This window comes from Ruditapes philippinarum, unplaced genomic scaffold (genome assembly GCF_026571515.1).
Source record: "Ruditapes philippinarum isolate M1 unplaced genomic scaffold, ASM2657151v2 ctg535_1_1_1_1, whole genome shotgun sequence".
Classification (NCBI taxonomy): Eukaryota; Metazoa; Mollusca; class Bivalvia; order Venerida; family Veneridae; genus Ruditapes; species Ruditapes philippinarum.
Genome location: NW_026852088.1, coordinates 116,284 through 137,206, shown reverse-complemented (window position 1 = coordinate 137,206; position 20,923 = coordinate 116,284). Strand labels below are relative to the sequence as shown.

At 33.8% G+C, this 20,923-nt stretch overlaps 1 protein-coding gene across 1 annotated transcript in view; it reads right to left on the bottom strand.

The window, feature by feature from the left end:
* The window catches only part of LOC132748834 (transcription factor CP2-like), a 30,836-nt gene extending 11,034 nt beyond the window's left edge, over positions 1 to 19,802 (bottom strand). The window contains exons 1-14 of the mRNA XM_060738486.1: positions 19,691 to 19,802; positions 12,632 to 12,940; positions 11,303 to 11,353; positions 10,437 to 10,513; positions 9,965 to 10,032; positions 6,531 to 6,636; positions 5,421 to 5,674; positions 4,418 to 4,486; positions 4,072 to 4,113; positions 3,127 to 3,218; positions 2,489 to 2,560; positions 1,906 to 1,968; positions 1,367 to 1,448; positions 903 to 1,002 (exon numbers count right to left, since the gene is read on the bottom strand). Of these exons, the coding sequence (XP_060594469.1) occupies positions 903 to 1,002; positions 1,367 to 1,448; positions 1,906 to 1,968; positions 2,489 to 2,560; positions 3,127 to 3,218; positions 4,072 to 4,113; positions 4,418 to 4,486; positions 5,421 to 5,674; positions 6,531 to 6,636; positions 9,965 to 10,032; positions 10,437 to 10,513; positions 11,303 to 11,353; positions 12,632 to 12,879 (1,324 nt within the window). The 5' untranslated portion in view covers positions 12,880 to 12,940; positions 19,691 to 19,802. The remainder of the gene's footprint in view (positions 1 to 902; positions 1,003 to 1,366; positions 1,449 to 1,905; positions 1,969 to 2,488; positions 2,561 to 3,126; positions 3,219 to 4,071; positions 4,114 to 4,417; positions 4,487 to 5,420; positions 5,675 to 6,530; positions 6,637 to 9,964; positions 10,033 to 10,436; positions 10,514 to 11,302; positions 11,354 to 12,631; positions 12,941 to 19,690) is intronic.
* Positions 19,803 to 20,923: the final 1,121 nt, after the last annotated feature.

Genomic DNA, 20,923 nt, shown 5'->3' with positions numbered 1-20,923 from the left:
ACATGTTTGACATTTTTTCCAGAATTTTTCAACTTCTCCGTTGTTTTTCCTTGTCTCCAACACGAAAACCCTATTAGTGAAGATGTTTTCTGTTGTGTATTTTTTCATTTCAAATAAACAAACTACATCTAATTGTTACGATTAATTTAATTGCTGATCAAGTTCAAGGTCAATTCAATGCAGTCTAAATGTCAACAAGCGAAGCGTATACACCATCTCAGTAGGGGCGGAGCGTTGCATTGTTTATCCGATATTATTGGATAATACACGTCACGCGTATACTTAAGTTCATTTGCATACGCTAAAACGGTTTGAAAAATAGAGTTTTTCACACGTTTATTTGTTGTGTTTTGATTGTTGACACTTGTGCCATTACGAGGCGCCGTTCTCTAAAAACACAATTACTTGACAGGTAAAACTGGTCGTTTAATGAAAAGACTGATCTCAATTAGGTGACTAATTAGCGGTCGCTGGTCGCGTTGAGCAAAAGTCGCTTAATACATTAAAGATATGAAAGAAAATGATCGGGGGGAATTTAAAGTGGTCGTTTAAGACAAAAGTCGCTTAATATACGTGGTCGCATGGGCAAGTTAGACTGTAATTATATTTGCTATATTCATGCCTTTTAAGAATCTTCTAAAAGATAATTCCCACAGTCCCCAGCAGATTTGTGTTTTTGTACACATCTGCCACTTAACTGTTTACTGATCTTTTTTCATCAAGTCCAACAAAAGCAAATGACTTCTTGATAGTATCTGTTTGTTTTCAGTTTTATGCAACATATTTAACAACCATCGTATATGGAATTTTTAACAGAACTGTTTCCAAAAAAATTTTTCAAATAGCAAGCTAATGCATTCACAGATTTCAAAGAAGTTTTACTTAAGATGGTGGAAACTTACCTGAGAAATTTTGAAAAACATTGACATATTGCGAGAACCTGTTGAATTGAAGCCATGACTGTACTTCTTTTGCATTAGCCTCAGCTGTAAGGTTCTGTGGCTGAAATTGGTATGTATATTATGAATCAGTACTGCTTGCAGGTCTACTCAAATGTCTATAATTAACAATAAAATAAATGTTAGCATCACTGTAAAAACATCGTCACACCTGCTAAACACCTTTATTTACCAAAGTCTACAGTGTGGTTTAGGAGAAGATGTTCAAAGGAACTCTGGGTAACAACTGACAATGTACTATGGACAACATGAGATCACAAAAGCTCCTTTGGTAAAAGCATGAAAGAAAATATTAGAATTCAATTATTAATTTGAGTTTTACCAATCAAAATCATGTATGCACCAACAATAAGATTATAATAAATTTGTGTAAGAAATTATTCTTTATTAATCAGAACGCAACTTACAGTGTCTATAGGTGAAGGACTTTCCATCATAACATATGGAGACATTGGTTCAACAAGAGGTGTAGATGTCACTGGGGGACCACTGAAATATTTTTGGTTATAATTATACAATTTATAAATCATATACATGACAACTTATATAGTGGTACTCCTATATGCCAGAAGCTTCTAGACCATGATGTTAATGAAATGTGATATTCTTCTATGCGCAAGTGCCCCATCCATAAATGGCCATTCAAATACGTAAGTCTTATCCCATAAAACCCCTTAAAGTGGACCCTAACCATATTTGGATCATAAGTTGCACTATAATGATAGATAAGGGTGACATAATCTTATAATTGTTTCATATATACCTTGGTGATTAATGGTATTATTGTGCCACTGTAGCAGACGACAAGCAAGTTTTATGACAGTAATAATTTAAGTATGACTAACAAACGTATATTTCCCCTAGACTGGTGCTATTGGTAAATCTAGACCACCAAATTAATCAGACAAATCTTTGAAAGAACAAAGGTGCCAATATTTTAACTTACATATTTGGTTTCTTGCTACTTGCAGTGTTGTTTGGACTTGCTTCATTGAACTTTGGAGGAGACCTGAAATAACAACAATTTTCTTTTCTGCAAATGTTTATAAACTCAAATTACAACCGTGAGCAATATCTGACAATCATAACAGGAAAAACACATATTCCTGTTACCATTTTACACCCATTGTCTTAAGTTCCAAGTAAATGTATTCATAGCTGTGAAAATTGATCTTGTACACAGAACTTTATCCAGGAATTTCAAACCTTACAAAGTGCTGTAAATTAGTCAAAATACATGCAAGAGTTAAGGCCTCCAATTAATATCTAAAAGGCATGTATGCAGTGTCAAACAAACACCTCCATTAATTAGATATGAACTTGCACACTAAACTTTAAGTTATACCAACACATAGGTGAGTAGGATAGCCTCACTTATTTCTGAATAGTAAAACTTAAAATCAAACTTTAAATCAAGTAATATTGCAACTTATTGCAGACTAACTTGGCTCTAAAATAGTAAAATACTTGTGATTTATCTGCCCTAGAGTATATTGAAATAATTTTACAAAATGGATTTGTTAACATACCCATTAGAAGTATTGTGGAACCTCCATTGGTCCATTCCTTGCTGTTTCTTGTATATTTGTGTAGGAGTAGTACTAACAGGGGTATTATGAAATAATAATGTGCATTTTTGTAACAAATTCTTATTATAACAATTCTACATAAAAAGGAAACTAGATTTTGAGCTTAAAGGCATAAAACAATATTGTACAGGTAGTAGTGTCATCAAATCAAGTTTTTATACATTTCAAGGTTCAAATAAATACCTGTACTAGTTTCAAAGATGGTGAAGAAAAACAATCAAAATAAGAAAGAACAATGTTTATATATAAATAAAGAGTTCTAAATACCATTTATATCATTATTCCCTCATTAATTACCTTAGTATACAAAACAGTTAAATAGTCATAGTATGATGATTTACACCGACCCAAATTCCAGTAGCATACAGGTTGTTGTAAGTTTTGATACTGATGACCTGTAGAAATTAATATCCCATTAGTTATCTTATTTAATATATCATGTTACTATACAACTGTAAAATATTTCCTGGTTTGAGAAATATCAATGAAAGTAATAATGCAATATAAAGCAAATTCTCTAGGTTTCATGTGGCACCAAAGTTTTAAGAAGTTTACTTTTATAAAGTAAGATATTATACCTTTGTTCCTTGAATGCCTGAGCAAGACTACCAAATGATCCTGTACTATTTAAACCATTTCTACTGGTTTGTATGACCTGCTCTATGGGAATCTAAATAAAACAGAAAATGGGATTATAAATCAAGACTGCATTTTTGATCCTTTTAACACCAAATGGATGAATATTGCATGATTTTTCAAATCATGTCCAAGAAACTCAGTTTTGCTTTATGTAGATATTAAAAAATAACTGTTTTCTAGCCTCGGAAACCTTGACAACAGTGATATTAAAAGCCACATAAGTGCCTATTGTTTGTTTAGTAAAAATGTTTATTGTTTTAAGTATAACAGGGGAAATAACTGGGGGGGGGGGGGGCTGAATGGATGCCACAGTTATATTACTTGCCAAGATATGGTTATTGTGTGAATTATGAGGCCTATGGAAGCCAGAATATATTAACCTTATACAAACAAAAAGAAAGTTCCTTGTACCCAACAAATATCCTATTGTGTCCAGAATATATTAACCTTATACAAACAAAAAGAAAATTCCTTGTACCCAACAAATATCCTATTGTGTCCAGAATATATTAACCTTATACAAACAAAAAGAAAGTTCCTTGTACCCAACAAATATCCTATTGTGTCCAGAATATATTAACCTTATACAAACAAAAAGAAAGTTCCTTGTACCCAACAAATATCCTATTGTGTCCAGAATATATTAACCTTATAACAAACAAAAAGAAAGTTCCTTGTACCCAACAAATATCCTATTGTGTCCAGAATATATTAACCTTATACAAACAAAAAGAAAGTTCCTTGTACCCAACAAATATCCTATTGTGTCCAGAATATATTAACCTTATACAAACAAAAAGAAAATTCCTTGTACCCAACAAATATCCTATTGTGTCCTATCAGTAAAATTATCCACCAATAAGTAAAGATTTAAAAGCACTTACATCAGTCAAAACAGTACACTCATACGAAGGTTGGTACTTCTCCTAAAAAGAAATATAAAATTTTCATTCTCTGAATAGAACATAAAAGTAAGTGTATTGAACCAAACTATAAAAGTAGTCATCACTCAACACTATCTAGAGATCAATTCTCCTGAGAGAATCAAAATAATATTTCAATCAGTTTAAACATGATCTATTTAAGCTTAATTATGAATATAGCATGTAGTAATTAATTTGAATGAGTTTCAATGCGTTTTCCCATTGCTAATCTATACAGTTCTACTATTGCAAGCTATTTCTTTATTCATACCTTAGGGTGTATGATTCAAATTAAACTTGTACAGACCTTTTCTGACCCTGTTCTTTTTTCCATTTTCTCTCTATCTGTCTTGTGTTTCCTGTCAGCACCTTTAGGCTAAAATAAATTTTAAAATTAAACCATTTTTTTATATAAATATCAGATATCAGATGTGACATCATGTTAATACTCATACTAGTCATATATGAAATCCATTGCTAGAAAGTCCAATAACTTCATTGCAAACATAGACAATATTTAATGTCATGATCAAATGCAATATAGTGGACATATGATTCAAATCTGAAGACTGAAACTAAAACTGAAGCAACTATCATTGTCATCGTGGAAGATGAATACCATGCTTGACTCTATATAACTTTAGCAGAAGTTCACTTGACAAAGCTAAAATGCCATTAATACAACTTCTGGCCATGAAATCTGACACATCAAATTATATAACACAATGTGTTTAAGGCCATTAATGTAACTTTTGCAGAGGTACACTAGGCAATACACCATGCCAATTATCTCAGCTCTTGACATTGTAGTTTCACACGAGAATATTTAAATGTATTTCCCAATATATGCCTCAACTCTGATCAATGAAATGTTAACTTAGTGACCCCCAGAGCACCAATTTTGTCTCTGGGACCTGATTTATGTAATTTTTGTAGAGGAGAACAACATAGGACCAGTAGTTTTAGAGTATATTTAAATGTATTTCCCTATACTAGTCTATATAAAGTAAGTACGAAATTGGTTTGGGCCTATTTTGACCCAGGTGCCATAATCTTTATATATTTTTTAGGAGACCGAAAGGTGTTGCTTTAAATCAAATATCTAACCTATGGGCATTGTAGTTTCAGTGAATATTTCATTCTGTTAAATCTCTTTAAGATCCTGTGACCACCATAGTACATGAATGCCTCCAACATTCCACTGTTTAGTCAGTCTACAGATGGACAGTGTGACAGCCTGATAAGGTCAAACCTATCTGAGTGGCCTATCCACCCCGTTCCATGTGGGAGCATAAAATTGTCTAACTTACCTTAAACACTTTAATCTGACATGAAGCACAATGTACTAATTTTGATGACTCATTATCAGAGTCTTTGCTTTCAATTTGCAGCCGAAATGGCACACCCTTCTCTCCGCCATGTTTTTTGGCCGTAAATTCCGTGCTAATACAGTTAACTTTAACATATATTCCAGTCTCTTTTGTAGGATCCCAGATAAAGTCTATAGAATTCAGTCTATTTGAGTCGACTACAACGTCAACAAGGCCATATGATAGTGGAATATCTGTGTAAAGAAAAAACATTACATATACATTGTCTTACATCTTCAATAGTGAAATTTTTAAAATACTGCTTATTTTTTAATGTAAATGACACATTATTATAACCATTATATGCCTTGTTACAACTTCTTGCTCTAGGTATTAATATATTTTTTTTTGGTTGGGTTTTTAGTTGCACCAACACAGTGAAGGTCATATGACGACTTTTCAGCTTTCCTGGTGGAAGAAGACCTCAGGTGCCCCTGTATGCATTATTTCAGGCAGAATCAGACACCAGAGTAGAATCATTGATGTTCCTTTAATAAAATAATGTAGCATAATTGTGTAATAAGAATAAGATCAGACTTTGATACATATCCTTCCTGAATCAAATAACATGTTATATGACTATTGAATCAAATAACATGTTATATGACTATTGAATCAAATAACATGTTACATGACTATTGAATCAAATAACATGTTATATGACTATTGAATCAAATAACATGTTATATGACTATTGAATCAAATAACATGTTACATGACTATTGAATCAAATAACATGTTATATGACTATTGAATCAAATAACATGTTACATGACTATTGAATCAAATAACATGTTATATGACTATTGAATCAAATAACATGTTACATGACTATTGAATCAAATAACATGTTATATGACTATTGAATCAAATAACATGTTACATGACTATTGAATCAAATAACATGTTATATGACTATTGAATCAAATAACATGTTATATGACTATTGAATCAAATAACATGTTATATGACTATTGAATCAAAAAACATGTTATATAACTATTGAATCAAATAACATGTTATATGACTATTATATGACCTTAAGTATACCTATATCTAAAATTCTCTCCCCAGGGCGTGTTGTCATCCAAGAATCTAACTGTTCTTTCTCCATATACTGTAATCTCCTTTCATGAAAACAAACTCTAACAGTGCTCTAAAAAAACACAATAAAATAAGTTCATTCATGTTGAAACTACAACAACAAGATTTCATTTGTATATAATTTTTTTTAGGAAATTTAGAGGAAAGCAAGTGCTTATGACAGACTTTAGTGAATGACACTTTCTGTCAATATGGCATACTTACATACCTTATAAAATACATTTTATAGAGGTAAAGTGTTATATAAACAGTAATATATATAAATAAAATAATAATACCTTATTATGATACAATGTATAAGTTCATAAGTTTAACAAGAGCCATGTCAACATGGCCATCCCCCGCCATATGTGTTTGCTCATTGGAAGAATGTATATGTAGTAGAGCAGAATAATTCCATTTTAAGAGGTCTTTTGGTAATGAAAACTGATAGCTATAGTGATTACAGATTTGAAACCTATGTGAATACTGATGGCTGAAAATAACAAAAAAATAATGCAGGGTAGGTTATCATTCTTGTGTGCTGCATCCCTCCTCAGTAAAATCTATCCACCTATGAAGTTTCAAGTTGATACCTCAAATACTTTTTGAGAAAAAAATTGAATTGAAAAATTAAGTATGAAAAATAACAAAGGGCAATAACTCAAAAATTATAAAAGGTAGAGTTATCATTCTTGTGCACTGCACACTTCCTGAGTTAGATCTATGCACCTATGAAGTTTCATTATGATATCTCAAAGGCCTTTTGAGTTATGCTCTGGACAAAAAATTATTTTGAAAAATAAAAAAAGGGCAATAACTAAACAATTATGCAGGGTAGAGTTATCATTCTTGTGCACTGCACTCTTCCTCAATGAGATCCATCCACCTATGAAGTTTCAAGTTGATACCTCAAATACTTTTTGAGATAAGCTCCGGACAAAATAGTATGAAAAAGAACAAAGGGCAATAACTCAAAAATTGTACAGGGAACAGTTATCATTCTTGTGCACAGCATTCCTCCTCAATAAAATCTATCCACCTATGACATTTCATGTTGATATCTCAAACTCTTTTTTAGTTATGCTCCACTCAGGTGAAAAATTAAGTATGAAAAATAACAAAGGGCAATAACTCAAAATTTATGAATGGTAGAGTTATCATTCTTGTGCACTGCACACCTCCTGAGTGAGATCTATGCACCTATGAAGTTTCATGTTGATATCTCAAAGGCCTTTTGAGTTATGCTCTGGACAAAAATCAATTTTGAAAAATAACAAAGGGCAATAACTCAAAAATTATGCAAAGTAGAGTTATCATTCTTGTGCACTGCACTCCTACTCAATGAGGTCTATCTACCTATGAAGTTTCAAGTTGATAACTCAAATACTTTTAGAGATATGCTAGTCACTAATAACTAGTAACAGAATACCTTGCAAAAGAATTGAAATAGAGTTATGGTTGTGGGAAATTAAAGATAGTTGTGGTTCTTGTATGTTGCATTTCCTTTTAATGTGGTTGACTTTTGATGAAGTTTTATTGAATTACCCTGTAATAAGTCCATAAAGAGTTATGCTTCTTGAGCACTGCACTTCCCCTCATTGCACCTAACCATTGTATGAAGTTGCTTTAAACATTAGTTTTAAAGTTATGCACCGGACAAGGAAAAAGAAAAAAGGGCAATAACTCTACAAATACTGAAGATGGTGTTATGGTTATTGTACACTGCACTTCCCCTCATTGCCCTCTACCATTGTATGAAGTTGTACTGAATTCCAACTACTAGTTTTCAAGTTATGCACTGGACAAAAAAAGTAACAAAGGGCAATAACTGTAATTTGTCCAAATAGAGTTATGGTTTTTGTGCACTGCACTTCATCTCACTGCCCTTGACCATTGTATGAAGTTTCATTGAATTCCAACCATTAATTTTCAAGTTATGCACTGGACAATAAAAAGTTATAAAGGGCAAAAACTCTTAAATGAGTCAAGAAAGACTTATGGTTTCTGTGCATTGCACTTCCTCTCAATGTGCTTGATCATTGTATGAAGTTGTATTGAATTCCAACCATTAGTCTTCAAGTTATGCTCTGGACAAGAAAATCAATGGAAAAGTAACAAAGGGCAATAACTCTGTAATTACCTCAGATAGAGTTATGGTTCTTGTGCATTGCACTTCCTCTTATTGTGCTTGACCATTGTATGAAGTTGTTTTAAATTCCAACCAGTAGTTTTCAAGTTATGCTCCAGACAAGGAAAAGTAACAAAGGGCAATAACTCTGTAATTAGTCTAGATAGAGTTATGGTTCTTGTGCACTGCACTTCCTCTCAATGTGCTTGATCATTGTATGAAGTAATATTGAATTCCAACCATTAGTCTTCAAGTTATGGTCCGGACAAAAGAAAGCAATGGAAAAGTTACAAAGGGCAATAACTCTGTAATTACTTTAGATAGAGCTATGGCTCTTGTGCACTGCACTTCCACTTATTGTGCTTGACCATTGTATGAAGTTGTTTTGATTTCCAACCAGTAGTTTTCAAGTTATGCTCCGGACAAGGAAAAATAACAAATGGCAATAACTATGTAATTAGTCAAGATAGAGTTATGGTTCTTGTGCGCACTTCCTCTCAATGTGCTTGATCATTGTATGAAGTTGTATTGAATTCCAATCATTAGTCTTCAAGTTATGCTCCAGACAAGGAAAATGCAACGGACCGCTGGACCGACCACCGAGTGACACCTAAATACCCCCCCCCCCCAACTTTGTTTCGGGGGTATTATAAGTATTTCATGTGACCTTGACATAATGACCATATGGGCATGGCAATGTTCCTCCTCAAGTGACTGATTGGACAAGGACTTCATAAGAGGTGGATCAATATGTAATATAATATGGTCAATATATAATGCAATAAATTTAACAAAAGAACAAATACTTTACAAAAGTCTATTTTTAACCCTTTCAAATAATCTCCTCCTACTGAAAAACAAAGTTTCAGATGTTAAATCAAATGTTAAAATGCTTCAACATAGTCCTTAGGTATGCCTTTCAATTACAGAAAAATGGCTGACTCTAGTCCATTTCTACTCTTGTAGTGTTGACCTACAAGATGTTTCTTCAGTCTAGGAAAGAGGAAAAAGTCACAAAGTGCCCAGTCTGGAGAACAACATGGTGAATGTTTAAGGACAGTCACCCTTTTTTCTCAAAAAAACAAACAAAACAAAAACAAAAACAAAACAAAAAAACACACAAAAAAAACAACAAAAAACCAATTACAATGGCACCTTTGTTTGCAGGTGAGTTGTTTACACAAACACACAAATCAGGGGCTGAATTAGAAATTATACTTCATATTGCATTACATTATACTTTGTTACAATGATAGATAAATAAGCTCACCCTCAGAAATTGTCCCTCATAATCGGAGAGATCTCCCAGTTTCTTCAACTTTATCTCATAAGACTGACCTGTTTAAATAGACATGACGAATTAATTCCACGTTACAATTAAACACTAAAATGACCCTGATGTACTGGACCTAAATGGAGATAACAGCTTCTTTTCATCTCATGCTCAGATAACTTTGTGAGAGAACTAAATTTCTCTATGATTTTATCTTTTCTATTATCTAACTAGGGAGCTGATGTTCGATCACGAGTATGAAAGATTACATTTATCACTGCCATTCACAAGCAGGCTCATTCACACCCAGCCTGCAGCCATATTTATGTTAACATTTCCTTAGCCCTAACCTGGAGACTTAGTTTTAACCCAAGATGATTAATATTAAAATATACAAAGACAATATTATCAACCTGTACATTTAAAATCAACCTTAAATATTTTGCAATTATAATTTAAATCCTCTTACCCTGGTTAAGATATGTGAGTGTTTCTTCATTTACTTTTACTGCAGGTGATGTTGCAGCCCCCAATATGTACTGGAACCTAAATAATAGATAACAAGCATATTCACTCAATGGAAACTTCTTAGTTCGTCAGAATATGTGTGAAAATTGTGTGAATTTGTTAAAAGACAACAAAATTGAGTAGTCAAACAAAACAGCTCTTATACTAAACGCCATTCTTAGGAGATAATAATAACAACATTTTTTTTTCTCAAAGTGTCCTTCCTACAATCACACTAGGCCATTGTTTAATAACACACCTGTGCATTACAATGGTAAGAAGTAGTTACGTACAAGGAATAGGTCTGCATAGTATTTACAGACCCTGGTGGTGATTTGAAAACCGAGATAGCACTTGTGAATTCCAGCTCTAATATTTTCACTTGGCAAGTTGTGGCTGTGCCACTTGTAAAAATATAAAATTTGGTATTCACTCTGTTAAATATATTTCAATCTTACATACAAACTAAACAAATATCCACTATATGTAAGTTTTATTATAAATAGACAATCCAATTCTATGATATGGATCAAATGGAAAATGAAATTTCAATATTCCGCCTTTTACCTTTATTGATAGGGAATAAAACTTCTTTTTAAAAGCAATTAAGAAGCTTCAGAAGAAGAGATGTATTACTGATAGTAGACAGTAAAGTAAGTTCTCTTGTTTAACTAACAAGACAATTGTGAAGTAGCAAAATTTATATACATTATAGAAAGTTTTTATTTTATTTATTTCTTTCATGTGGTCATACTTATCTTCAGATAATTATAGTTATTCTTCCTTAATTAATAAAACAATAATCATTCTAAATTCAAATATACAAACCCATTGTCTAAATTCTCCTGTTTAAAAACTGGCAGAGCTAAAAGAGCCTCACTGAAATATAAAATAAACAACAAATTTTTAATTCATTGAATATCACTCACAAACTGAAATATACGTAATTTACAAATACTGAATATTGTTAATTTCATCGATATGATTGTCACTGTTAAAGAAAATATTTTCCTTTACTTTATGGGGTAACAGTATTTGAAATACTGAAAGAGAATTGAAACATATTTCAATGAAATACTGAAGAGAATTGAACATATTCTTGTTTGTGGCCAACATGTTAAAAATGAAAGATGACAGTAGATGCTTACACATATATACTCAAGACATATATGACACATTAACTTGTGAAAATTCACTGAACCAGAAAATGCAACTAATATACATATTCCCTTTTAGAAAAAATTTCCCGGGATAAAGGAAATTAAAATAAATTTCCAATTAAATGTGCTTTTTTTTAAATTACAAAAAATTGTATCCCAAGGGAAAAAATCCCCCCACTTTCCCCACTTTTTGTGCTCTGCCCAAAACCAGTATGACAAACCCGGTTAAAAGGGCAAAAATCTAACCCCCCTTTCCCCAAAGTTTCTAAGGGTTGGGGGCATTAAAAAAAGGCCCACACCCCCCCTCATTTAAGGCTCTATTATTCTTTTTCATTCCCTTCCCCTTAAATTTAATTTTTAAACCTTTTAAAGGGAATTTTGGGTTAAACCTATGGGTTTACTTCCCTTGGGTTTGAAAACATTGACGCCAAATTTTTGGGAAATTTAGAAAAAAAAATTTTTTAGAGTATTTTTTACCCCAAAAAAAGGTTTTCCCAAATTGCCCAAACATTTTTGCTTTATTTTAAACGCCTTAGTGAAAAGTTCCAAACATTTATAAAAAATCTTGCAACGAAATAAGCTGGCACAAAATTACTGACATCAAAAAGAGTGAAAACATTAAATTTGAAATTCTTACACTTGTACTTCTGAGTACATTTATATCCAAAATATCCATTTTTATAATGGACATTCGGGATATTAAAGAAATGTACCATACTCAGAATTAAATAGAATATCAATTTTTTGTGTGATTCTTAGCCAGATTTGAGTGATCTGTGGGTCATTTTGCACAGTATAATGATTATTATGGCAAAATGGAGCAAGGAAATGATCTCAAATTTTTGCACACAGGTATTTTGGTCAAATGGTACACAAATGTCAAATCTCAAAAAAAGATTTCCATATCTATCATGTCATTAAACCTCAGTAGAGTCCCTTTAAGAGCACAAGCTAACATTTCTTCTAAAAATATTGGAAACAAATACAGCCTTATTACCTCATGTTATAAGTGGTTGATCCTAGCTCAGTTCCAAGCCCTGACAGGGAACCATCAAAGTCAGCAGCAAGGCCTCCATCAATGTCCCAATTAGACACTGCCTGTCCAGCAGTTGTTGGCAAATTTTGTAGTATATCATTGTAATGGGATGTTTTGGTCCGTTTTCCCCCACTCTGGTTCCCAGCATGTCCAGTGTGCAGGTTCCCATCATCAGATACAGCTGACCAAGTAAAGGACATCTGTTTCATCCAAACTTCAGCCACCTAACACTTAATGGATTTACTTTATGTAATACTGTACTCCTTTCATCTGTAATTAAAATAAGGTGAAAATTTCTAGATTTAACCAATATAGTTCATATTTCAAAATTAGCATTGGATTCACAAGATGATCATTAAATAACTGCTAAATAACTTGTGTGAGGTCTGAAATGCAAAAAGTCAAAGCAAACAAAAAATTTAAAATACTGAAAACCCGAGAACCGGGTGAACCGGGTGATACTCCCCGACTAGGTTTTGGACACAGAAAAGTATATCTTTTGTAGTTTCAGAGTTATGTCCCAGACAAAGTTTGATAATTCCAAACTTAGGCAAGTCAGAGTTACTGTTCTTTGCACTGCACTTCTACTCAATGAGATCTATCTACCGACTTGCGCGCAACATGTCATCTCAATATGTTGATCATTTCTGTGAAATAGTTGTAAAATCAGACTTCAAATAACAAAGTTATAGGTCGGACACGATTTTACTACAAGGTCATGCTGTGACATTGACAAAGGTAGCGACCCAATTGTTGCATGTGACACGTCGTCTCAATATGGTGATCATGTCTGTGAAATAGTTGTAAAATCCGACTTCAAATAACAAAGTTATGGGCCGGACACGATTTTTCTTCGAGGTCATGCTGTGACCTTGACCTTCAAGATAGCTATCCAAATGTTGCGCGCGACACATCGTCTCAATATGGTGACCATTTCTGTGAAAAAGTTTTAAAATCCGACTTTAAATATCGAAGTTATGTGCCAGACAAAATTTTTCTGCAAGGTCATGCTGTGACCTTGACATTCAAAGTAGCGACCAAAATGTTGCAGGCTCCATGTCGTCTCAATATGGTGATCATGTCTGTGAAATATTTGTAAAATCCGATTTCAAATAAAGAAGTTATGGGCCAGTTAAGATTTTGCTACAAGGTCATGCTGTGACCTTGACCTTCAAGGCAGCGACCCAAATGTTGTGCGCGACACGTCGTCTCAATATGGTGTTGTCTCAATATGGTGATCATTTCTGTGAAATAGTTGTTAAATCCGACTTCAAATAACAAAATTATGGGCCGGACAAGAATTCGGGACATATGTACGTACAGACGGACGTTCCTTCGAATGGACATTTATTGGGTACTTCTTTTGTTTAAAAGTACCCAATTAAGAAACAAAAGTACCCAACAATACTGACGGAATGAATAGAATTACCCAAGTGTCCTCCTGTGCGCCGGAGGTACCCAACAAGTGTCCTCTTGTGCGCCTGGACAGACAGACGGACAACCCGGCAACTATATGCTCCCCAGAAATTTTTCAGGGAGCATAATTATGGGGATACTTTTCACCAAAATTATAATTGAAGCAAATAGTCTATTAAAATAAAACCAGCTCTTGACACTTGTAAAGCTGCATGCCTCCACAGGCTCAAAAAAGTTTTATCTAAAGATCAAACTTTAGAAAAATGAAGAGCTGCCTATCATAAGCCAATCAAGATGCTTGAATGATTTTATTAAGGGATCAAGGAGTTGTTTGTGATTTGCACAATTCATAAACATTGCAAAGTATAATATTATGCCAGCTTTAATTCACCGTTCAATTGTTAATATTATACAAGGTCTTTAGTATTCTGGAAACCAGATGGAAATTGAGAAAAATGCTTTTTAATTTTCAACTAGTTTTTTAGATTGTTTTTGTTGGAGGGTCATATTTCATGTATATTACCAGGTATGATCAAAAGTTCTCGGCCGATATACTTCTAACCAAGACACTGACATTTACATACAATACATTGATACCGATATCTTATTTAAGATTACTGATCGAGTTACATGCGGTTTTACACAGATTAAGTAACACAAAACACACTTTGATCTGTAGAGGGGTGTGTCATTTAGACCAAATGGAGAAAGTTGAAATCAGAGCTTTCATTAAGTACCTCTGTAAGAAAGGGAGTAACTCTGTAAGTAAGGGATGTCCCCAAAGGAAATCCATGAAGACTTCATGGATACACTTGGTAAAGAGGACCCTTCGTATAGCACTGTGAAAAAATGGGCTGCTGAATTTAAGAGGGGCAGGGAGAGCAGAGATGATGAGAGGCCTGGGCGGCCAAAAAAGGCCACCAACGATGGAACTGCCGAAGCTGTGCATGATCTGGTCATGTGCGGCAGAAGGTGAGACCTGCAAAGCATTGCTAGGGAAGTGGGTATAAGCTTTGGATCAGTTTAGGCAATTCTGACTGATGTCTATGGCATGTCGATGGGTCCCCAGACAGTTGACCGACGACCAGAAACCGACCAGGCTTGACATTTCAAGATAACTTTTGTCTAGCTACGAGGATGAACCTTATTATATCTACCCGATCGTAACTCAGGATGAAACATGGGTCCATCACTCCGATACAGAATAAACAAGCAAATTCGTTGAATTTATATCCCCCGCCGAGTACTGGTTATTATTAACACAACAACTGAAGACATAAGGCTATGCAACAGACCGGAACCATTTGATCAACTTTGGCAGGGGACCACCCTAGGATCATTCCTGTAAAGTTTGGTTGCTGTGCAGTCATTTGTTTCTGAGGAGATGTTGTTTAAAGAAATTGCTGACAACGCATGACGACGGACGGTGGGGGATCACAATAGCTCACCTAGATGTAAAAACATCTTAATCTCCAGACTTCATTATTCGTAATTTAGTGATGTTGATCATTATTCCTGTAAAGATGGTCGATTCTAACTCAAGCACTCAAGGATCAAATAACAACATAATGAAACAGTTTTTACTAAGTCAAGGGAAATAACTCTACAAATACTGGATAAATCCACAAGCGAAACCCCAGGAACAAACTAAATATGCTGAGCAACTTTCCAATAAGGTTAAATGACTCTATGTCAAATCCTTTTTGAGTTACATGCGACACATGTTGAAAATTGCAAACATTTTCTAAGTCAAGGGCAATAACTCTAAAAATACTAAATAAATCCAGACGAAAATACCCAGGTGCACAACTACACAATCATGCTGATCAACATTCCTGTAAAGTATCATGACTTTAGGTCAAATACTTTTTGAGTTACATGTGACACAAGTTGAAAATTGCAAAATTTTACTAAGTCAAGGGCAATAACTCTAAAAAAAGTAAAAATAATCCGGACGAAAATACCCAGGTGCACAACTACACATACTGATCAACATTCCTGTAAAGTTTCATGACTCTAGGTCAAACACTTTTTGAGTTACATGCGACACAAGTTGAAAATTACAAAAATTTTACTAAGTCAAGGGCAATAACTCTAAAAATGCTAAAAATATCCAGACGAAAATACCCAGGTACACAACTACACATACTGATCAACATTCCTGTAAAGTTTCATGACTCTAGGTCAAATACTTTTTGAGTTACATGCGACACAAGTTGAAAATTACAAAATTTTACTAAGTCAAGGGCAATAAAAATACTAAAAATATCCAGAAGAAAATACCCAGGTGCACAACTTCACATGCTGATGAACATTCCCATAAAGTTTCGTTGAATTCCAGCCATTAGTTGCAGAGAACTACTCCGGAAACGAAATTCGGACGTTTTACTAAGTCAAGGGCAATAACTCTAAAAATACTAAAAATATCCAGACGAAAATACCCAGGTGCACAACTTCACATGCTGATCAACATTCCCATAAAGTTTCGTTGAATTCCAGCCATTAGTTGCAGAGAACTACTCCAGAAACGAAATTCGGACGGACGGATGGATGGACGGACAGACGGACGGACGGAAGGACGGACAACGCCAAAACTATATCCCCCTCCCGATTCCATCGGCGGGGGATAAAAAACAGAGCATGCAGTGGAGGTACCCTGACTCACCCCTCCTGAAGAAATTCAAGAGGTTGCCATCAGCAGGGAAGATGATGGCTTCAATTTTTTGGGTTAGTGAGTGGATAATCATGATTGACTATCTTGAGCAAGGTCGTACCATAAACGTACTATGCAGACGAATTGAGACGTCCGTGTCAAGAAATCACACGTGAAAGGAGGGGCAAACTGACTCAAAGCATTCTGCTTCTCCACGACAATGAGCCAGCTCACACATCCAAAGTTGCGATGGCTGCTGCAACTGACTGCAACTTCGAAATTCTTCCCCATCCCCAATATTCGCCAGGGCCGGCAAAATCAATTGTCCGAGTTGCCCGAGTCGTACAATTGTAGGTCCGGGCAAGTAAAATTCTGCAGTTTACTTGTCCGTGGACAAGTAAATTTCAGCGGCTAAAAGAGGAATTCTGAAGAAAAAATCTAGTTCTTTTCTAATAGATCTAAATCAGAAGGAAAATCACACATTTAATACAAAAACTAGCATGTAAAGTATGATGTCATAAAGATTGATCATTCATGAGGGCATTCTGTGCATTAGGGTGTTACTATTTAAAGTGTTTACATAAATAGCGACCAACCAGGCTTGGGGTTTTCCTTACGTCATGCAGTTACTGCATGCGCGCGACAATTAACTAATTATAGAACATATTAAGGTCACTATGTGGGGTGCATGTTTGTTTTGGTTAATGACTGTCGACTTGGCCACTGCAATAAAATATTTTCGGTAGCAACGGGGATTCTGCCATAAAATTGACTTGGAAGTTGTGGTCTTTTGAAGTGCATTTATTGTTTAGATAGCAGATACAGCATGGTGACAAGTATTGCACAATCTTTAAGATCATATTGCAACAATTGTCTTTGAAATACCGCTGTGTTGTATAAAAATTAAATATAACTTTTACAGGTCATTCGGGAATATTTACGCAAAATTAGTTGAATCATATCAGCAATTTGACTGCTTGAATTTATGTCGACAAAGTCCTTTTATAATTTATTTCATGGAAAGATTTCTAGTGAAAATGCCTTTGTTTTGTCTTATAATTAGCTCTATGCTGTCTAATACTGGTGTTAAATTATACATGTCAGATTTCGTTGCCGATGATACTGATGTCAAAGTTTTCACAACTCATCTGCTGCAACCAAGCGTATATAATATATGTATATGATATTATGTTCCGTGATAATCCTATATCGTTAAAAAAAGCCAGATGTCATCAATTTGACAAATCTAACTCAAGAGTACATATGATTTTGTTTAACAGGATTCAAATGAATATTATATAGATGAATAGAATAAGGAGTGAATAAATAAGAAATGGTACTAGAGTGCAAAAAATGTAGACATATTTATAGACCAATTTGGGTGCAAGTGACACAAGGAAAAACTGAAAAAGTGCTGGCAAAAGACCAATGCTCCTTGCAGTAAAATATACCCAATTTGTCAATCACTGCCGTTCTACTTAAATCTACTGCCGTTAATATTTTATAAATATAAACTATATTATAATCATAATATATTATATTATTAAACATATGGCACAGAATGTTTAATAAATTGAAAACAAGTTCATGATCATATTGCTCTTCTTTATTGACATTTGCAGTAAATATTAAATATAAATACGGACAAGTAAACATTGAGTACGGACAAGTAAATTTTGTAAGTTACTTGTCCGTGGACAAGTACAATTTTCTGAGATTTTGCCGACCCTGTTCGCCGGACTTGACCCCCCTTTAACTTCTACCTGTCTCCGAAACTAAAAACCAAGCTTCGTGGTAGACGTTTTGGAAGCAATGAAGGTGTCATGGAGGCCGTCAATGAGTTCTTTGAGGACCAAAATAGAGAGTTCTATTTTGAAGGGTTAAACAAGTTGGAGCACAGGTGGGCAAAGTGCATTGATGTTGTGGGCGATTATATTGATAGTAAGACCATAAGTTGGGTTCTCTGACTACCGAAAGTACATCGGGCCAAGAACTGTTTGATCAATTCTCATATTAAGTATCAGATAAGCAACTACACCATCTGCAAAGGAAGGCTCAGTTTTCTTTGAGTCATGGAATTGAGACATAACGTTACCATGATAACAGAAAACAGAAAGTTTTTTCAGTCAAAGTATGTATGAAGTAACTGAAGTAACTTTTCTGTAATCATTAAATTTAAGTCCACTATGTTTCACCTTTTTTCCTGACTAGAAACGATGACATTTGCCATCAACTCTGACTCAATTCCAAGCACAATTTCCTATTGCTCTGTTCTTTTTACAATATTTAGCATAAAATATATATGCTGTTTATTTTTTTCGCTCGTTCTGACCTAGTTTTCACATTTTCTTTCTGGAAGGGAGATCACGCTTAGCACTTGAGAAACTGTGCATTAGCAGTGTTGTAGTATTTTATGTCTCTTGACAAAATATACCACAGTAAATATTACGGAAAACTGTTTGTGTTATTTCAGCGAATTTATCGGAATATAAATTGCCCAATATGAAAACAAATTCATTTTTGAATGACAGAATTTGAAATAAATCTGTTTTTGGTGAAAATCATTTCGTTTTAATGATAAAACGATGCTTATCTGGAGCTTTGCTCTTGTTTCCCTCCTTTACAGTAGGCTGAAATTTCAGTTTAATGACATACAAATTTACAGTTCAAGTTTGTTACAGTATTTCCTAATAATTTCAACATTTTGTTACAGCAATTTTACACTGACATATAAAATTTACGGATCCAACAGATATCCTGTGAGTTAATCAGCAGTGTAACATAAGTGTACAAATCTAAAATAAACAAAACTTACTGACCCAGAAAATAGACAGGCAATTTGCTGGAGAGTCGGGACAAGACCTACTAAGGAAGTTAATGCTCCGATAGAACTGGGTTAAATGGAAGGCCAGGAAACCAAAATTGTTTAAATTCAAAGTGCATTAAATTACTGTGCAAAGGACCAATTTAGCCCAATTCGCGAGTATGGCGCTCTCAGCTCTGGCTTGGCAATTTTTTGGCAATTTGTTGTTGATGTTTACGACAATCAAATAAAATACTTGAAAAAAAAGTTTCATTCTATTTGTTCATGCGTATAAAAATACTTATTCTGGAAATAAACTATTATTTATAAATGATTACATCTAGAATATAAAACAGATCACAAATAACGACATTGGATGGTATGACTAAAATAGACAACGGAGATCTTTTCAGCAACCTCCCTTGGAACATACGCAGTGATCTCCCTTTATCAGTGCAGTGCAGTTAAAATTCTGCCAAGGGAGGTAATCACTGTGATGAGTTTGTCTTTTTAGCACAATGCTACGGAAATGACTGGTATGACTAAAATGTGTGAAGGAGATTTTTTAGCGCAACATATTTTTTTAGCAAAACAGGCACACCGTACGTTTATTTATGAAAATAATTAACTGAGTTAAAAAAGTAAGTTTACTTTAAGATGTATACAGAGCACAATGAATGTTTATAAATTACAAATATCAATTGAAATTTATTCTATGTATTGAGTATGTACAATAGGATGGGTATTTACGGTAATCTAAGTTAACAGTTCATCTATAAGTTATGAGTTACTATCTTTCATACTTATTGCATGGTATATACAATATTATAAGCTGACTTTGACATTGTTAGCTAGGTTAGGTACTGTACCTCATCTGGTCAGTACAACAAGGCTTAGCCTTGAAACATTAAACTGGACTTATAGTCCTTAATACAAACGTTTACGTTTATTATAATCGACCACATATAAAATATATCATAAACATAATCTTAGGTGACAACAGACACTTTCCGTGGTAATCACATAAATGTCATTTAAACCAACTTATTTTAGTAATAATTGTTATTTATTTAATCTTTATGCATTAAATGTCGTTGATCATCATAAAAAATAACATATTTGAAAAAAAAGTCTTTGTAAATGATTGATTTTTAATAAAAATCCTAAAATTTTAAATCGTCATATCAAAGTCATTTGATATTTTTTTGTCATCAAACTTTTGGAAAATAAACATACTTATAATATCTGGGGAACCGTGTCTCAAATTTTGTCTATCTTTTCTCAAAAAAATATTACGTAACGTCAAACATTTTATGCGACTTTTTTCACCATACATATTACGTAATTAAAGATAATTAAGTCGCTGATTGAGCAAACAAAA